The following is a 20,896-nucleotide window of genomic DNA, read 5'->3' on the forward strand; positions in this document are numbered from 1 at the left end:
TGTACGGGACATTGAGAATAAATGTCACTTACACTCTAGTGATGAGAACACGAAGATCTTACTCTAGATGGGCGGGGTCTAGGGGAGATGAGTACGTTGATAGGTGGATATGACTGTCACTGGAAGATGGGGGCGGAAATAATGGATGGCGGCGCTGGTGATTGGTGGAGTGTTGTTTGTCAGCCTGTGTGGTGATTGGTCAGCTTGGGGTAGTGTAGTAAATAGGGCAAAGGTCGGCCGGGTAAACCTTGTCCGGGGAGAGATCTCGGCTGTCAGTCCCGGCCACACCGACCCCTCTCCGCCTCACCATGTCTGACAATCCGCAGGCCGTCAGCCCGCTGAAGAACTTCTTCGCTGGAGGGTTCGGAGGTGTGTGCCTGGTGTTCGCCGGACATCCTCTGGACACCATCAAGGTGAGACCACTGGGGGAGGGGGTCCTGTGTGATAATGGGGGCAGTGTGGGGGAGGTGGGTCCTGTGTAATAATGGGGGCAGTGTGGGGGAGGGGGGTCCTGTGTAATAATGGGGGCAGTGTGGGGGGAGGTCCTGTGTAATAATGGGGGCAGTGTGGGGGAGGGGGGTCCTGTGTAATAATGGAGGGGGGGGGGTCCTGTGTAATAATTGGGGGCAGTGTGGGGGAGGGGGTCCTGTGTAATAATGGGGGGAGGGGGGTCCTGTGTAATAATGGGGGCAGTGTGGGGGAGGGGGTCCTGTGTAATAATGGGGGTAGTGTGGGGGGGGGGGAGGCCTGTGTAATAATGGGGACAGTGTGGGGGGAGGGGGGAGTCCTGTGTAATAATGGGGGTAGTGTAGGGGAGGGGGTCCTGTGTAATAATGGGGGCAGTGTGGGGGGAGGGGGTCCTGTGTAATAATGGGGGTAGTGTGGGGGGGGGGAGGCCTGTGCAATAATGGGGACAGTGTGGGGGAGGGGGGAGTCCTGTGTAATAATGGGGGCAGTGTGGGGGAGGGGGTCCTGTGTAATAATTGGGGGCAGTGTGGGGGAGGGGGTCCTGTGTAATAATGGGGGTAGTGTGGGGGGGGGGGAGGCCTGTGCAATAATGGGGACAGTGTGGGGGAGGGGGGAGTCCTGTGTAATAATGGGGGTAGTGTGGGGGAGGGGGTCCTGTGTAATAATGGGGGTAGTGTGGGGGGGGGGGCCTGTGTAATAATGGGGGTAGTGTGGGGGAGGGGGTCCTGTGTAATAATGGGGGGCAGTGTGGGGGAGGGGGTCCTGTGTAATAATGGGGGTAGTGTGGGGGGGGGGGGAGTCCTGTGTAATAATGGGGGCAGTGTGGGGGAGGGGGGTCCTGTGTAATAATGGGGGCAGTGTGGGGGAGGGGGGTCCTGTGTAATAATGGAGGGGGGGGGTCCTGTGTAATAATTGGGGGCAGTGTGGGGGAGGGGGTCCTGTGTAATAATGGGGGGAGGGGGGTCCTGTGTAATAATGGGGGCAGTGTGGGGGAGGGGGTCCTGTGTAATAATGGGGGTAGTGTGGGGGGGGGGGAGGCCTGTGTAATAATGGGGACAGTGTGGGGGAGGGGGGAGTCCTGTGTAATAATGGGGGTAGTGTGGGGGAGGGGGTCCTGTGTAATAATGGGGGCAGTGTGGGGGGAGGGGGTCCTGTGTAATAATGGGGGTAGTGTGGGGGGGGGGGGAGGCCTGTGTAATAATGGGGACAGTGTGGGGGAGGGGGGAGTCCTGTGTAATAATGGGGGTAGTGTGGAGGAGGGGGTCCTGTGTAATAATGGGGGGCAGTGTGGGGGAGGGGGTCCTGTGTAATAATGGGGGTAGTGTGGGGGGGGGAGTCCTGTGTAATAATGGGGGCAGTGTGGGGGGAGGGGGGTCCTGTGTAATAATGGGGGCAGTATGGGGGGTCCTGTGTAATAATGGAGGTAGTGGGGGGAGGGGTTCCTGTGTAATAATGGGGGCAGTATGGGGGTCCTGTGTAATAATGGGGGGCAGTGTGGGGGAGGGGGTCCTGTGTAATAATGGGGGCAGTATGGGGGTCCTGTGTAATAATGGAGGTAGTGGGGGGAGGGGGTCCTGTGTAATAATGGGGGCAGTATGGGGGGTCCTGTGTAATAATGGAGGTAGTGGGGGGAGGGGGTCCTGTGTAATAATGGGGGCAGTATGGGGGTCCTGTGTAATAATGGGGGCAGTATGGGGGGTCCTGTGTAATAATGGAGGTAGTGGGGGGAGGGGGTCCTGTGTAATAATGGGGGCAGTATGGGGGAGGGGGTCCTGTGTAATAATGGGGGTAGTGTGGGGGAGGGGGTCCTGTGTAATAATGGGGGTAGTGTGGGGGAGGGGGTCCTGTGTAATAATGGGGGTAGTGTAGGGGAGGGGGGTCCTGTGTAATAATGGGGGTAGTGTGGGGGGGGGGGGAGTCCTGTGTAATAATGGGGGCAGTGTGGGGGAGGGGGGTCCTGTGTAATAATGGGGGCAGTGTGGGGGAGGGGGGTCCTGTGTAATAATGGAGGGGGGGGGTCCTGTGTAATAATTGGGGGCAGTGTGGGGGAGGGGGTCCTGTGTAATAATGGGGGGAGGGGGGTCCTGTGTAATAATGGGGGCAGTGTGGGGGAGGGGGTCCTGTGTAATAATGGGGGTAGTGTGGGGGGGGGGGAGGCCTGTGTAATAATGGGGACAGTGTGGGGGAGGGGGGAGTCCTGTGTAATAATGGGGGTAGTGTGGGGGAGGGGGGTCCTGTGTAATAATGGGGGCAGTGTGGGGGGAGGGGGTCCTGTGTAATAATGGGGGTAGTGTGGGGGGGGGGGGAGGCCTGTGTAATAATGGGGACAGTGTGGGGGAGGGGGGAGTCCTGTGTAATAATGGGGGTAGTGTGGAGGAGGGGGTCCTGTGTAATAATGGGGGGCAGTGTGGGGGAGGGGGTCCTGTGTAATAATGGGGGTAGTGTGGGGGGGGGGAGTCCTGTGTAATAATGGGGGCAGTGTGGGGGAGGGGGGTCCTGTGTAATAATGGGGGCAGTATGGGGGGTCCTGTGTAATAATGGAGGTAGTGGGGGGAGGGGTTCCTGTGTAATAATGGGGGCAGTATGGGGGTCCTGTGTAATAATGGGGGGCAGTGTGGGGGAGGGGGTCCTGTGTAATAATGGGGGCAGTATGGGGGTCCTGTGTAATAATGGAGGTAGTGGGGGGAGGGGGTCCTGTGTAATAATGGGGGCAGTATGGGGGGTCCTGTGTAATAATGGAGGTAGTGGGGGGAGGGGGTCCTGTGTAATAATGGGGGCAGTATGGGGGTCCTGTGTAATAATGGGGGCAGTATGGGGGGTCCTGTGTAATAATGGAGGTAGTGGGGGGAGGGGGTCCTGTGTAATAATGGGGGCAGTATGGGGGGTCCTGTGTAATAATGGAGGTAGTGGGGGGAGGGGGTCCTGTGTAATAATGGGGGAGGGGGGTCCTGTGTAATAATGGGGGCAGTGTGGGGGAGGGGGGTCCTGTGTAATAATGGGGGCAGTGTGGGGGAGGGGGGTCCTGTGTAATAATGGGGGCAGTGTGGGGGAGGGGGGTCCTGTGTAATAATGGGGGCAGTGTGGGGGAGGGGGGTCCTGTGTAATAATGGGGGGCAGTGTGGGGGAGGGGGGGTCCTGTGTAATAATGGGGGCAGTATGGGGGGTCCTGTGTACAGACAAGTGCAAACATTATAAAATGTTCCACATGAGTTTACAATAGCACCGCCATATACAGGAGAGCATCAATACACAGCCATTCATGTTAATGACAGACTGTCCGCTGCACCTGGGCTGCCCTGGCAGAGCGAAGATGGCTGCCCGTGTACAAGAGCCCATAGGGGTCACTGACATCCCATATATAGCTAATGAACCAGGGGTTACCTCTTGGTGAGTGACTGCTTGTGAGGGGTTCCCTTTTGGCCCTCCTAGGAGAAATGCCTTGGACCGGGAATCAGGATCTGGGAAATCCTTAAGGCTCCGTTCACATGTAGGCGTTTTTGGGGCGTTTTTCTGCTTTAGGATCAGCTCTCAAAACGCCCAACAAGACAAATCCTATTCATTTCAATGGCCCCTGTTCACATCTGAGCGTTTTGAAGCTGTATACAAAACGCCCAACGCTCAAAAAAGTACATGAGCTTCTTTTTGGGCAGATTACAGGCGTTTTCCATTGATCTCTATTGAATCTAAAAACGCCTGCACAAAAATCGCGGTAAAAAACGCCGCAAAAATCGCGGTAAAATCGCGGTAAAAACGCGCGAAAAACGCTACGCTCAGGTGTGAATGTAGCCTAAAGGATAACTTCACCTTTTCATGAAAAATGAAGAGGGGGGCTGACTGCAGATACAGCGCATCCAGAAAGTATTCACAGTGCTCCACTTTTTCCACATTTTGTTATGTTACAGCCTTATTCCAAAATAGATGAAATTCAATATTTTCTTCAAAATTCTGCAAACAATCCCCCATAATTACAATGTGAAAGAAGTTTGTTTGAAATCTTAGCAAATTTAATAAAAAAAGAAGAAATCCCATGTAGATAAATATTCACAGCCTTTGCTCAATACTTTGTTGAAGCACCTTTGGCACCAATTACAGCCTCAAGTCTTTTTGAGTATGAGGCTACAAGCTTGGCACTCCTATTTCTGGACAGTTTCTCCCATTCTTCTTTGCAGGACCTCCCAAGTTCCATCAGGTTGGATGAGGAGCGTCGGTGCACAGCTATTTTCATATCTCTCCAGAGATGTTTAATCGGGTTCAAGTCTGGGCTCTGGCTGGGACATTCACAGAGTTGTCCTGTAGCCACTCCTTTGTTATCTTGGCTGTGTGCTTAGGGTCATTGTCCTGTTGGAAGATGAACCTTCGCCCCAGTTTGAGGTCCAGAGCGCTCTGGAGCAGGTTTTCATCAATGTCATCTCTGTATATTGCTGCATTCATCTTTCCCTCGATCCTGACTAGTCTCCTAGTTCCTGCAGCTGAAAAACATCCCCACAGCATGATGCTGCCACCACCATGCTTCACTGTAGGGATGGTATTGGCCAGGTGATGAGCAGTGCCTGTTTTTCTTCAGCTCTGACACTTGCCATTCAGGCCAAAGAGTTCAATCTTTGTGTCATCAGACCAGATAAGTATTTTTCTCATGGTCTGAGAGTCCTTCAGGTGCCTTTTGGCAATCTCCAGGAGGGCTGTCGGGTGCCTTTTACTGAGGAGTGGCCACTCTACCATACAGACTGGTGGGGTGCTGCAGAGATGGTTGTTTTTCTGGAAGGTTCTCCTCTCTCCACAGAGAAATGCTGGAGCTCTGTCAGCTTGATTCTTGGTCACCCCACTGACTAAGGCCTTTCTCCCCCGGTCGCTCAGTTTGGCCAGGTGACCCGGTCTAGGAAGAGTCCCAGGGGTTCCATTTATGGATAATGGAGGCCACTGTGCTCATTGGGACCTTCAATGCTGCAGAAATGTTTCTGCACCCTTCCCCAGATCCGTGCCTCCATACAATCCGGTCTCGGAGGTCTACAGACAATTCCTTGGTCTTCATGGCTTGGTTTGTGCTCTGACATGCACTGTGAGACCTTGTATAGACAGGGGTGCGTCTTTCCAAATCATGTCCAATCAACTGAATTTACCACAGGTGGACTCCAATCAAGTTGTAGAAACATCTCAAGGATGATCAGTGGAAACAGGATGCACCTGAGGTCAATTTTGAGCGTCATGGCAAAGTGTATGTATATATATATATATTTGTACATTCACATCAGTCCCTACACTCATGGAATTTCCAATCTAAGGTCCCTAACCCACATTCATTCATTCAGTCATACATACATATACTAGGGCAGGCCTCGACAAATCCCGGGCGCCAGGTCGCATTTGCGACTAGAATTAGCGACCTGGCGCCTGGGGTGCCCTGCTTGAGCTGTCCTGTCCCTTTTGCGCCCCCCACCTCCTCTTCGAGTTCACGGACTTCCACGCCGTCCAGAAATTTAGTCCCCGGCTTTTCGGCCTTCTTCTGTGAGATGAGAAGCTAGGGGAACTGGCGCCCTCTTGTGGTGGCCGGGAGTAATGCATGTTCTCAATGCCTTTTCTTCTCCTTCCAAAGAGGAGAAGAGAGGGAAGTTTTTTAAGGCTTCATCTCTCTGTCCAGTTACCTTTGCTTAAAGGTAAGTGGACAGGGAGTGTGGTTATTATTAATTTATTTTTTAAATGTAAAAAAAATAATTTTTTCTTTTTTTTTTTTAATTATTAAAAAAAAAAATAAAAAAATGTTTTCTTTTTTTTTCTTCAATTCTTATTAAAAAAAAATATATATATATATAAATATATATATATATATATCTTTTTTTTTTTTTCCTCATCGCCGTGCCACAGCCAAAGGCCCCTTTCACACGGGCTGTCTGATCAGGTCCGCCTGTCAGTTTTTCAGGCAGACCTGATCGGACCGTTCAGTCTCCTCTATGGAGCGGTAATCTGCCGCCATCTGACCCTGCCCGCCAAAAACAGACGGATGGTGGTTCTATTTTCTATCCATCCCGTGGATCCGATCAGATGGCATCGGATGGAAAGAGACAGACAGTCTGTTTCCATCCAATTGCGCTATATAGGAGAGTGGGGTTCTAGTCGTATTTATGTGTAAATCGGATGGAAAGAGACAGACAGTCTGTTTCCATCCAATTGCGCTATATAGAGTGGGGTTCTAGTCGTATTTATGTGTAAATTTAGTATCACCAAAAACAGACGGATGGTGGTTCTATTTTCTATCCATCCCGTGGATCCGATCAGATGGCATCGGATGGAAAGAGACAGACAGTCTGTTTCCATCCAATTGCGCTATATAGGAGAGTGGGGTTCTAGTCGTATTTATGTGTAAATTTAGTATCAGTTTTATTAAATAAAGCTTGGTTGTTAGTTTAAAAAAAAAAAAAAACTGGCTCCTAACTTTTTTAGCTGGCTCCTAGATTTCAGGCAAATTTGTCAAGCCCTGTACTAGGGCCAGATAGACAGGATCTAATTATCCTACCAGCATGTCTTTGGAGTGTGGGAGGAAACCCATGACGGCTCAGGGAGAACATGCAAACTTTGTGCAGGTAGTGCAGTGATTGAGATTTGAAACGATAACCCCAGTGCAGCCAGGCAGAAGTGCTAACCCAATCTTTCTCAACTATTTCCAACACAGAGGAACCCTTGAAAGACATTTCCAGTTTCACAGTGGAAAGTGATCACAGATGTCATGTGATCCTGCTATATAGGATCACCTGTCTCTGTGATGACTTCTTAAGCCACGCCCCACCCCACAGTTAAAATCACACCCTTAGGGTCACATTTAACCCCTTGATCACCAATATTGTTAACCCCTTCCCTGCCAATGTCATTAACAGTGCATATTTTTAGCACTGATTACTGTAGTAATGTCATTGGGGGTACCAAAACTGTCAAAAATGTCAGTTAGGGGTCCGATCTGTCCGCCACAATGTCGCAGTCCCGCAAAAAAAAACGCAGATCGCCACCATTACTAGTAAAAAAAAAAAAAACAATAAAAATGACATAAATCTTTCCTTTAGTTAGTATATGCAACAACTTTTGCGCAAACCAATCAAAATATGCTTATTGCTTGCTTTTTTTTTTTTTTTTCTACCAAAAATATGTAGCAGAAAACAAATTGGCCTAAAATGTTAAAACATTTTGATTTTTAATTTCTTTATTTTTTTTCTTTGAGAGTTTCATATAAAAGAATGTGAAAAATATTATAGCACTGATTACTGTAGTAATGTCATTGGTACCCCCAAAAGTGTCAAAAATGTCAGTTAGGGGTCCGATCTGTCCGCCGCAATGTCGTCGCAGTCCCGCAAAAAATCGCAGATCGCCGCCATTACTAGTTAAAAAAAAAAACGATAAAAATGACAAATCTTTCCCGTAGTTAGTAAACGCAATAACTTTTTTTTTTTTTTTACCAAAAATATGTAGCAGAAAACAAATTGGCCTAAAATGTTAAAAAAAAATTGATTTTTACATTTTTTTTTTTTTTTTGAGCATTTCATATAAATAAAAATGTGAAAAATATTGTTATTTTTTCAAAATTGTCGCTCTTTTTGTTTATAGCGCAAAAAAATAAAAATTGCACAGGTGATCAAATACCACCAAAAGAAAGCTCTGTTTTTGGGAAAAAAAGGACGTCCATTTCGTTTGGGTACAGCGTCACAGGACTGCGCAGTTGTCCGTTAAAGTCACGCAGTGCCGTATCGCACTCGGTCTTTGAGCAGCCAAATCCTCCGGGTCTGAAAGTGGTTAAACCAGGCAGTGAGGAGGCAACATATATCGCCTATGAAAAGCAATCAGCAGCTGATTGCTATTTATAGGGGCAGCAAGGGCTATGGTGCATGTGATTGAGCCCTCACACTGTACTTGATTGAAGAGAACAGCCTAAGGTGACGAATGTTTGGAGGTTTGTGTACAACTCAGAAAGTAACAAGTCGAGAGTAACCGGTGTATCCACCAGATGGTACATGAAAATGATCACCTGAACTGCAGATGGGGGGATGGAAGTATTCCAGAGCATGCAGAACATGTTCATTATCTGCAGCATTAGTGAAGCCGGTTTTACGTGTTCCGATAGCTTTGATCTTGCAGCTAAAATTACAGGAACAGCTGACCTGCATCTTGGCCCTAAAAGAACCAATTCAAAGGTGACCCCTGCAGTGTGGCTGCTGTCCTGCAGGGGGCAGTCATGTGAGTTTACACCCTCTAGTACATGTGGCTGCTTTACAGTTCTCTAGGTGAAAGGTGAAGGGTGCTGAATATCAGACTTGTCAGCATATAGAAACATTTCTAAGATAAAGGTACGATCGCTCTGGAATTGCTGCAGTGCTCAGACATCGGTTGCTTATCTGTAACTGGGTCATCTCTAGCCAGTTAAGCCCCGGAAGATTTTACCCCCTTCCTGACCAGGGCCTATTTTGCGATTTGGCACTGCGTGACTTTAACTGACAATTGCGCGGTCGTGCGACGCTGTACACAAATGAATTTGATGTCCTTTTTTTCCCACAAACAGAGCTTTCTTTTGGTGGTATTTGATCACCTGTGCGATTTTTTTTTTTTTTTTTTTTTTTTTTTTTTTTTTTTTTTTTTTTTTTTTTTTTTTTTGATCATGCGCTATAAACAAAAAAAAAAAAAAGCGACAATTTTGCAAAAATAACAATATTTTTCACATTTTTTTTTTTTTATATGGAATTCCCCCCCAAAAATGTAAAAATCTAATTTTTTTTATTTTAGGCCAATTTGTTTTATGCTACATATGTTTGATCGCAAAAAGCGTATTTTGATGGGTTTGCGCAAAAGTTATTGCGTTTACTAACTAAGGGAAAGATTTTTGTTGTTGTTTTTTTTTTAACGCGTAATGGCGGCGATCTGCGATTTATTTATTTATTTTTTGCGACATTGCGGCGGACAGATCGGACCCTTGACTGACATTTTTGACACTTTTTTGGGGTTACCAGTGACATTACTACAGTAATCAGTGCTATACATATGCACTGTTACTGTAAAATGACACTGGCAGGGAAGGGGTTAACTTTTTTGGAGAGGGAGGGATTAAGTGTGTCCCTAGGGGCGTGCTTCTAACTGTGATTGGCTGCTGCTTGAGGTGTAGGAACAGTGATCAACGGTCCTACATAGTAGAACCGTATGATCACTATTCCTACACAGGGGAGAATGACAGGCGGCTTGTTTACATTAGCCGCCTGCCTTTCTCCTGCTCTAACGGACGATCATGAGTGACCGGCGGACATCGGGTCCGCCTGGCACATGCGCAGGGGGGGGGGGGTCCGTGACCGCAGGGGAGCGCGCCTCCGGCGGCCCGCGCTCGCTCCCTAGACCCTCACAGGCTAGCGACGTACCCCCTACGTCGCTTTGCCTGTGAGGGGCTGACCGCCGCCGTAAATAGTCGTGCGGCGGTCGGCAAGCGGTTAAAGTTCTAATTGCATCCTGAATCCGTGGAATGGCAGGCAGCAAATCTCATAGTTCAATGATTTGTTCTGTGGACTCGTCAGGGAATAAATATGCAACGTTCTGTTCTGCGTGTTTATGCACGAAGCATATGATCCTGGCACCAGCTTATGGGCTCCTTCCCAGCAATGGGGCGGATGTGTGTTGCCCTATGCATAGACCTGGCAAAAAAAAAATGTTTCAATTAAGTTTATAATAAAAAAAAGAGTCTACATTGTGGGGGGGGGGGGGGGGGACAAGTGATTAGTTTGATGCCTGGAGTTTTGCTTTTAATATTTATTATTTATTTCACATTTCTGTAATTATGTCTGCTCATTTCACAGGTTCGAATTCAAACCCAACCAAAACCAACACCAGGAATCAAACCATTATACTCCGGAACCTTCGACTGCTTTAAAAAAACACTTGTAAATGAGGTGAGCGGGTTTGTTTGCTAGTTTTTCTGTTCTGGTAATTTTACAATCCAACATCAATATGGCGCAGTGTGTCACTAGCATTAAAGAGGAGGTAAACTTCCCCCCCCCCCCCCCCCAAACAAAATGTAAAAAACAAACCCTGTAAGACAAAGGCATAATGAGCTAGTATGCATTGAATACTAATCAATATTGTTATTTTTTCAAAATTCGCTCATTTTTTGTTTATAGCGCAAAAAATAAAAATCGCACAGGTGATCAAATACCTCCAAAAGAAAGCTTTGTTTGTTGGGGGGGGGAAGTAAATTTCGTTTGGATACAGCGTCGCGCGACCGCGCAATTGTCCGGTAAAATCATGCAGTGCCGAATCGCAAAATAGGGCCTGGTCTTTGAGCAGCCAAATCTTCCGGGGCTAAAGTGGTTAAAGTGGGTTTACCACCACTTGAACACTTTTAACTTTTTCCTGTCGGTCCTGGAAAAAGCACATTTTATATATATATATATATATATATATATATATATATATATATATAAAAATAAATACATTTTTTTTAAATGGATACTATTATTAAGAATTGCATGTATTGTTCTGTTTATGAGATAGAGGGTAGCACCACTGTTGCAAGGTAGAGCTCTGTAATTATATGGTATGTGCACAAATTAAATAATAAAGAACGTGAAGTACCTAGATTATTTTTAACACACTGTGTTCCATAAGACAAAACAATTTTACAGTATTTAGGGATAAACTGATTATTGGCAAAGTAGATATATCGAGGGCCGATATGCACTTTTCTCCGATATATCGGAATCGGCCCCTGAGATTACCGATATTGCCGATATTTCGGGAAAGTGCTTGTACCGGAGTGATGACTGCAGCTAGAGGCATCATCCTGGTACCGGCGTCCAAAGCAGATGGTCGCCTGTCTTGTAATGACAACGGATGCGGCTGAGAAGCCGCTCGGCTGTCATTACAAGGAGTGGGAGGGGCCTTCCGCGGCTCGCCCGGGTCTCCCGTCCCACCCGGAGACTTGGGCAACCAGCCTGCACGGCCACCGAAGACCCCCATCAAAGCCGAATTTGGCTCTGATCAGCTCTCCATGCAAAAACCCGGAAGTGATGTCATGACATCCGGGTACTCAGCGCCAGATTTAAAAAATGGACAGCATTCAAAACTGCCAAACTTGGCGTTTTTAAATGCTTTTAAGTGCAGAGGAGGGGTTGGGGGTCTTTTAGACCCCCAGATCCCTCCACAAGAGTACCTGTCAAGTGCTAAAAATAAAGATATTCAATGGCCAAAATATCGGTATCTGCAACGGAAAACCGATATTTGTCGATCACTAGTATTAATCATAAATTGGTCTGAAAATAAAATCAGCCAGGCTCCCTTTCATTGGTCAGTAACTACAAATAAGGCTGGGCTCTGAACACCATTGCAAGCATGTATATGTAACCAGTCAGGTGCGTTTTTTTTTTATTTTTTTTACACTGGAGCGCCTGTTTAGTGTTCTTCCTTCCCTTTCATTGGTGGCCATTGGAGAATTGACTCCTTCATTGGTGTTCAGTGAAGGGTCTCCTTACATTGTGGTCAGTGGAGGAAGTGTCCCCTTTCTGGTGGTCATTGAAGTAGTGACCCCCCACACATAATTGTCAGCAAGAGTGCCGCCTCTTTACATTTATGTTTAGAAAGAGGACAACACCCCCTATGTTGGTGGTTAGTGGAAACAATGTATCCATCATTGTGGGGCAGTGAAAAAAACACCCCGTACATTGGTGGTCAGTGGGATGAATGGAAACCTTGCCTCAGCGGTGGTCAACGTATGCGCTAAAGGGGGCCTCAAATGTGGGCCCTGACATCACCAAAGGGCCACACATAATGTTTAATATATGTAATGCTGGAGAGGATTGTCAGACACTGCAGACCTAATAGAGGAATGGAGGGTCAGAGAGTGTGGACAGGATACATTGTTGGCTGGGGATATGCTACAGAAGACAATACAAATACATGAGGCTAGTAGAGATCAATGCAATCCATGAGGCTAGTAGAGATCCATGCAATACGTGAGGCTAGTAGAGATCCATGCAATACGTGAGGCTAGATGAGATCCATGCAATACGTGAGGCTAGTAGAGATCCATGCAATACGTGAGGCTAGTAGAGATCCATGCAATACATGAGGCTAGTAGAGATCCATGCAATACGTGAGGCTAGTAGAGATCCATGCAATACGTGAGGCTAGTAGAGATCCATGCAATACGTGAGGCTAGTAGAGATCCATGCAATACGTGAGGCTAGTAGAGATCCGTGCAATACGTGAGGCTAGTAGAGATCAATGCAATACATGAGGCTAGTAGAGATCAATGCAATACATGAGGCTAGTAGAGATCAATGCAATACATGAGGCTAGTAGAGATCCATGCAATACGTGAGGCTAGTAGAGATCAATGCAATACATGAGGCTAGTAGAGATCCATGCAATACGTGAGGCTAGTAGAGATCCATGCAATACGTGAGGCTAGTAGAGATCCGTGCAATACGTGAGGCTAGTAGAGATCAATGCAATACATGAGGCTAGTAGAGATCAATGCAATACATGAGGCTAGTAGAGATCCATGCAATACGTGAGGCTAGTAGAGATCCGTGCAATACGTGAGGCTAGTAGAGATCCGTGCAATACGTGAGGCTAGTAGAGATCAATGCAATACATGAGGCTAGTAGAGATCAATGCAATACATGAGGCTAGTAGAGATCCATGCAATACATGAGGCTAGTAGAGATCCATGCAATACATGAGGCTAGTAGAGATCCGTGCAATACGTGAGGCTAGTAGAGATCCGTGCAATACGTGAGGCTAGTAGAGATCCATGCAATACGTGAGGCTAGTAGAGATCAATGCAATACATGAGGCTAGTAGAGATCAATGCAATACATGAGGCTAGTAGAGATCAATGCAATACATGAGGCTAGTAGAGATCCATGCAATACATGAGGCTAGTAGAGATCAATGCAATACATGAGGCTAGTAGAGATCCATGCAATACATGAGGCTAGTAGAGATCCGTGCAATACGTGAGGCTAGTAGAGATCCATGCAATACGTGAGGCTAGTAGAGATCCATGCAATACATGAGGCTAGTAGAGATCAATGCTATTACCCTAATCAATGTTCCCACTTCAGACTGCCACTGCACAAGGAACCTTTAGGCTGCATTCACATGTCAGCGTATTGATCGCGGGCAGAATCGCTGCGATTCCGCCCATGATCCGGAAATCATTGCAAATCGCAGGACGCATGTGCGTTGCCCGTGATTTGCAATAGCACCCCAAACGCTGTGCGATGTTGCCACGATTTCCGCCTGCCGAATCGCGGTAACATCACGCAAAAAAAATTGCGGGACGCATTACGCTCCAAAGAAGCTCTTGTACTTTTTTGGGCGTAATGCGTCCCGCGATTTTTTTTTTTTTTTTGCGCGATGTTACCGCGATTCGGCAGGCGGAAATCGCTGCAACATCGCACAGCATTTGGGGTGCTATTGCAAATCACGGGCAACGCACATGCGTCCCGCGATTTGCAATGATTTTCGAATCACGGCGATTCTGCCCGCGATCAATATGCTGACATGTGAATGCAGCCTTAGCAACCTCTTTAGGAGCCCTAAAGCCGGCTAAAGGTTGCCGAGATTGGAACCATGTATGGGCAGGCTGAGTGTACCCTAGTCAATCCATTGATCAACTTGGATAAAACCAGCATGTCCGTTTTTTACGATGCGATTTAATGCCGTAATATTAATCCTTGTGTTCTCTCACCTGGGGCGGCTCCCCGCCGGGAGAACCCCAGAGCTCTGCTGGAGGACTTCCCCCATCAACACTGACTGTGAATGGAGTGATTTTCTTTCGGGTAACCTATAGTTCCAGGAAAGAGAACTCATCCTAGCTGCTCTATACTGTTTGTTATCCTCCTGCAGATTATTAACACATTCAGTTGTGTCTGCCTTTTCATTTCTCTTCATACTAACAGACCTTTAAAAGGAACTACCCTTTTATTATCAAGGTGTCATGCTTATTGCTTTGTATGTTGCAGGGCATCAAGGGTCTCTACAAGGGGATGGCAGCGCCCATTATCGGAGTGACTCCCATGTTCGCCGTCTGTTTTTTTGGTTTCGGCTTAGGAAAAAAGCTCCAGCAAAAACACCCGGAGGAAGTATTAACGTAAGTGCTGTACACAGAGCATTCTGCAGATGTCTCCATCTTTAGACCACAGAGTGGACAGACATCACTACGCTGCCACTTGCAGATTAAAGAATGAAATCAACTTTACATAAAAAAAAAAAAAAATGAAGAAATTTAAAAATAAGATGTTTTTGTTTTCTACCTGGGTGAAGTATTTTTAACAGTGCAGAAAATGAATAATAATTTCTCCAGTTCTGGTGTGGTGTATAAGAGAACATATCCTGAAACCCTTTAGTTGTGCATGATTATGCCTGCATGGGGATTAGGGGGCTGTAGGCATGCAAAGCTTTCTTTTAAAGAACCATTACTGCAAACTTTCTGTAATGTCTTCTCATGCTTAACATAGTGGATCTTTTTGATGCTCTAACCAAAACCAAAAAGTTATTGGTAAAGCTTACTTTAGTTGCTTACGGTTCTGGAATGATGGTTATAGGGAATAGCCTGAGCCATTTGCTCTGTTAGAGCGCCCAGGGCATTCCTTTATCTAAATGTTTAGACCTACCTTTTTTCATTTTTTTTTTTTTTTTTTGTCCCAGGGCAATCCCTAAAATCTTCTGTTCTGAAGAAACACTTACTACAGCTACTTAAAGTGGTAGTATTCTCCGCTTTTTAACTTTTACCGTATATACTCGAGTATAAGCCAAGTTTTTCAGCACATTTTTTTGTGCTGAAAACGTCCCCCTTGGCTTATACTCGAGTCAAGAAAAAAAAAAAGTCCCTGGCCGTTTCGACGTGCTTAAGCTTTAGAAATGGCGCCGCCCGGCGCATACATGTCACCACGCACGCGCCGCCGCCGCTCCGGAGAGGCGAAATAGCCGAAAGTATACGAGCGGCGCGTGCGCAATGACATGTCGGCGCCGGGCGGTGCCATTTTTAAAATGAAGGCGCCTCTGGAACTGGTAAGTGAAACAGCTGCACTACCTGCCATTATGCAGGGCTGCGGGCATACTACAAGGGATGCAGTGCTGTGGGCATGGTCCACCTGGACCATGCCCACAGCACTGCATCTCCTGTAGTATGCCCACAACCCCGGATCCTCTTGTACCATGCCAGTACCCTGCATTCTCCTGCACCATGCCAGTACCATGGCGTCAATGGCTTACATTGGTGGTCAGTAGGAAAAATCCAACGGTTAGCCTTGGTTCACACATATGCGATACAGGACCCAGCGTGATTCTAGGGCATGTTCCCGCATTTCATCTGCCCTCTGTAAAACACTGTGGGTGTCAATACAAAGTTAATGGCGCCCCCAGATTGGTTCGCAGTGCGAACTGTGAATTCGGAGAGGAATTGGATCGCATGGGTGTGAATACCCATGCAATCTGACTCCAGTGCGAGGTGAAAAAAGGTTCCTACACCTTTTTTTTTTTTTTCTCCAATGCGAGTTCAGCCATACAACTGTGCGCAAATTTGAAGCATGACATGTTGGGTATCTATTTACTCGGCATAACATTATCTTTCACATTATAGAAAAAGGAATTGGGCCAACTTTACTGTTTTTTGTTCTTATTTTTTAATTAATAGTGTATTTTTTCCCAAAAAACTGTGTTTGTAAGACCGCTGTGCAAATACTGTGTGATAAAAAATATTGCAACAATCTCCATTTTATTCTCTAGGGTCCGTGAAAAAAAATATGTGATGTTTGAGGGTTCTAAGTAATTTTCTAGCAAAAAAAAAAATTATTTTAACTTGTAAACAGCAAGTGTCAGGCCCTAAGTGGTTAACAGTTAAGGTCAGAATGCAACGCTAATGGATAGCTGAAAAAATAATGGTGTCTTGCTGTTGGCTTTACCAAGTGGTGTTGGCCCGAAAACTATGCAGGCATTCTATGCAGGAACGATTGCAATTATCAAGTTTTCCAGGGTGACTTGTTTTGTATTTTCAGGACTGAGCTCAGCAAGAGCAAACATTTTTGAGCTCATCCTTGCAACAAGCATATACAATATATTGCACTTTGTCTGTTTCAGGAGTTAGGGGTCCTTTTACACGAACTATCAGATCTGCCTGTCAGTTTTTCAGGCGGACCTGATTGGATGCTCCATGCATCCCTATGGGGCAGCGGATGTCAGCGGAGACCTCTCCACTGACACCCGCTGCTATCCAATTCGGATCCTATCCATAAAATCCAGACCGATGGAAAAGCCTATTTCTCTTACGTCCTCCGACAGTCGCCGCCGCCTCTAAGTCATCACTATTGGGTATTGACTTCCGCTCCGCAGGAGTAGCTAGGCATAAGACTTAGTCAAAAAGAACAAAGGCATTTGCATATACACACCCTTGGGGGCTGTCCCACTAGGTCAATACCCCCCTGCAGTGACCACTCCCAACTCAGTTTCTTTCTGCCTAGCATCAGGCGTAGTTAGGCTTCCCTGTGCTGGGGCTACAGTCTCAGCCTTTCTATTCTTTTTTTTTTTTTTTTTTTTTTTTTATTTGATTTTCTTTAAAAATGTCAGTTTTTTTTCTTTGATTTACTAGCTGTTTATTTGTCACCTTTAGTTTAGTCGACTCTTCGGATGAAGATGGATTCATGCGGAGCTGGGATTCGGACTGACCGCCCTGGTTCTCCAGGGCAGGAGGGTCAGATGGACCCCCAGCCCGCCATCGAGCGTTCAGCCATGGTTCGTCTTGGCATTATGAACGACCCATCCCTGCTCGCAGCAGGGATGCAGCCGTGAGGTGGCTATCTCACTGGACACATCTGCGGTGCTGCAGTGTAATGTCCCTGGCTAACGACATTCCCTGTCAGTTGAGGACAGCGGCTTTCCGTTCTGAGAGGCTCCCCACGCCATCTGGTACAGGTAAGTACTTCTGTGTGGGGCCTCTGTTTGGGGTGGCAGTCCTGAGTTGCTGTGTGTCCCCCATGTCTGTGCCGGTGTGGGCCTCCCTGTTTGGTGATCCCTGTGGGGTCTGTTTGCACATACACTGCGACGCTGTGTGTTTGTGGGAGCCCTTTTCCCTGTGTCACTTAGGTGTTTTCACTGGGGGTGCAGACTGCGTGTGTGGCGACCGCAGCGGGTAAAACCGCGCTCTTCGCCATTTTAGGTATGGGCAAGCATGTTTGGCTTCACTATGGGCATTACTTCATGCTGTTTTGGCGCCATCCGACGCCATCTTGCGGTGGCAAAACGTTCGGTCCGACCGCATGTTCGGCGGCCATTTTGCCGGAGCCTTCCATTCAGTCCTATGGAGCAGCCATTTTCCCTGAGTCATTGCAGCTTATAATTCAGCCTTTTTCTGACATCACTTCCTTTTCCTCTGAGGCAGCGACATCGGTGGTAACACTCTGCGGGGCTCTGCAGACTATCTCTCTCACCCTTCTGTATTGTTCATTTCTGGCTCAGTTTTTTTCTCCTGTTTGGGGGTCTTTTGTCACTGTACCTGTAGCGGTGGGCTGCGCATTCCGCAGCGGTTTTAAAGGGGCAGTACCAATTTTTTGCACTGTTTCGTCTTGGGCAATGGATTCTCAGGACAGCAAATTCCCCCCAGCCTTGGTGGGGGGCCCCGGTTCTCCTGTGGCCCCTCTGAAACCTGATTTGGCCGCTGTAGTGGTGACCTTGGTGTCCAATATGGAGGTGCTGATGGCTGAACGTGCTGCTAGGAAGAGGCCCAGATTGTCTCTCTCCTCTGATTCAGATGGTGATATGGTTGCTGCGGCGAGCGTGCCCTTTTCAGGGTCTCGCTCATCCTTGGACCCGCTGGGGTCTGAGGGGGAGGTGGAGGGGGTTGATACCTCCTCCCCGTGGTCGCCTGCAGAGCGCGCGACCATGGATGAGTTGATTGTTTCTGTAAAGGAAACACGGCATTTGGTGGATGAGCCCAGTCCTCCGGGCATTGTGTCCTCCTTTGGGACACACAGGACCCGCAAGGCGGCTCAGGTCTTTCCCTGTCCCGCTGAGTTTCATTACACTGTTAATGAACTGTGGCGCACTTTAAAACGTCCATTCGTGGTTCCTAGTCGGTTCAAATTGCTTTATCCTTATGCGCCGGCTACGGAATCACGATGGTGTGTGCCTCCGCAGGTAGATCACACTGTGGCCGTCTTAAACAAGGCTACCTTGGTTCCTTCGGAGGATACCCCGGTTTTTCGGGATCCCACAGACCGGCGGTTAGAGTCTCTAGCCCGCCATTCCTATACGGTGGCGGGCTCGTTGCTCAAACATATTTTCGCGTCCGTTTTGGTGGCTTAGGCGGTGGCTGATTGGATTAAGGTGCTTAGGAACAACCTTGTGTCTGATGCTGTTCCACGTGCCCGGCTGGATATGGTGGATCAAATTAACCAAGGAATCATGTATTTGTGTGATGCGGCCTTAAATGAGGCCCCTTTGGCAGCGAGCCTATATAGTGTCTCAGGGCCTAACCGTCGACTGATCTGGCTGAAGAGCTGGTCGGCTGACCAGTCCTCGCGGAAAACGGTTGCCGATTTTTCCTAAGCTGGTTCTCGCCTTTTTGGCGACGCATTGGATACCCTGGTAAAAGGCGTCACAGGGGGCAAGAGCACAATGCTGCCCCAGAACCCGAAGACCAAGTCCTTTCGTGGCAAGCGGGGTTCTGCGTCTCGATCCACTCAGGGGTCCTTTCGTGCCTTTCGAAAACCAATCGAAGGGCAAGCCCTTCAAGGGCCAGGGTAGTCAGAAGAATCCCTGGACGGGCAAGCAGAAGTCAGGCAATGCCGGCTCGGCGGGTCCATCCGCCTGAAGGGGCGCACTCACCCAATTCTGGGGTGGGGGGACGTTTGCGCGGTTTCCTCCAACCTTGGCTGCTCCGGATTTCGGACAGGTGGGTTCAGGAAATCTTTCGATCGGGGTACAAGATCGAATTCCTATCCCGGCCAGGGAACAGATTTTTTGCCTCAAATCTTCATTTGCCTCCTGGGCGCCTGCAGGACCTGCACCAAGCGGTGCGGGACCTTCTTGCTCAGGGGGTGATCGTCCCGGTGCCTCATCGGGACAGATTTCGAGGATTTTATTCAAATCTGTTTACTGTGCCCAGGAAGGAGGACAAAGTACGTCCTATTCTGGACTTGAAAGCGCTGAACCTTATTTTGTCTTTAAAGGATAAGTTCACCTTTTGTAACATGTTACATTCATGTTACGAACAGACCGGCCCCCGTACCTCCCTGACCTGACAGGTAGCGGGGTTCTTTCCACTTTCCCCCCTCCCGCTAGTTGTCACAATTCAAAAAAAGAAATTGTGGCTGGAAACTGGTTAAAGTGAGTCTACATGTTTTTCATCTTCATGCACTCTCTACATTAAAGTAAAAAAAAAAAACATCCTCCATCTGCCCCCCTCACCCCTACCCTAAACACTTGACTCCATGTCACCGCTCCAGCACAGTCTCGGGCTCCCCGCATTTCTGTTTTCACAGAAGAAATTGAGGGCAGATTAGAGCCATAGGCTCTAACTGCCATCAAACTCCTGTGAGGAGGTAGTGGCTTACTTGTGCTGTTTGTGGCTATGGACGCACACAGCCCGGCTTTGGAGTGCACATGCGTGGGTACCATCTTAACACCCGACATGCTATAGGAGGCACTCGAAAGATGAAGGAGCAGACCTTACTGTCAAGGACTGCCAGAAGAGGAGGCAAGTGAAGTATTAATATCACCTTAGCTATGGTGGCTGCGTTGTTTTTTTTTTTTTTTGTTCCTATTTTGACCCGGTAATCCTGCCAGTAACAAACTTCCTTTCTTAGGGTGAGAACACTCAGACAATGCATTGTATCTGTGGATCAGCGTTGTTTTCACACTAGAACAGGAAGTGTGAGGACTACAAGTTACCCTTCCCTCTCCTCTGTAACATGGGTGGGGTATTTTGTAGTCCATGGCTGGGAACGATGAGGACTGGTAACAGCCAGCACAGGTAGAGTGAATTGTTAGGTTACAAGATGCTCACTGGAATTCTGGCAGGATCAACAGGTATTTTTTTGGAATTTTCATCAGATGTAACAAAATGTTTCCAGGTATTTTTTAAAAAAGAACAAATAATTGTTGTTTTACCTACACTTCTTCAAAAAATAAATTTATATTTTTTGACTCTTCCTATGATGAATAAAGAAACAATGTACTAAAATAATACACATTTACTTTTAAGTGTTCTGCATTGTTTTAATATGTCAGGGGTGGAGTTGGCCTTTAATGTATTGATATATTGGGTTGCCCCTTTGTCATGTGCTAACTAACCTGCTCTTTTATACAGCAAGTACTGGAGGGAGATATTGCTGCAGGCTTTTCCCACTGAGGTGTGTGTGCCCGGCAGTGTACATTGACATGGTGTAAGTGTTATCGTACCTCGGTCAGTGTG

The 20,896-nt window shown here is 47.4% G+C and overlaps 1 protein-coding gene across 1 annotated transcript in view; it reads left to right on the plus strand.

Moving 5' to 3' along the window:
- The first annotated feature begins 200 nt into the window (after window positions 1-200).
- The window catches only part of SLC25A20 (solute carrier family 25 member 20), an 85,449-nt gene continuing 64,753 nt past the window's right edge, over window positions 201-20,896 (plus strand). The window contains exons 1-3 of the mRNA XM_082266594.1: window positions 201-413; window positions 10,281-10,373; window positions 14,451-14,578. Of these exons, the coding sequence (XP_082122720.1) occupies window positions 309-413; window positions 10,281-10,373; window positions 14,451-14,578 (326 nt within the window). The 5' untranslated portion in view covers window positions 201-308. The remainder of the gene's footprint in view (window positions 414-10,280; window positions 10,374-14,450; window positions 14,579-20,896) is intronic.

Source organism: Pelophylax lessonae (genome assembly GCF_965119305.1).
Source record: "Pelophylax lessonae genome assembly, chromosome: 8".
NCBI lineage: Eukaryota > Metazoa > Chordata > Amphibia > Anura > Ranidae > Pelophylax > Pelophylax lessonae.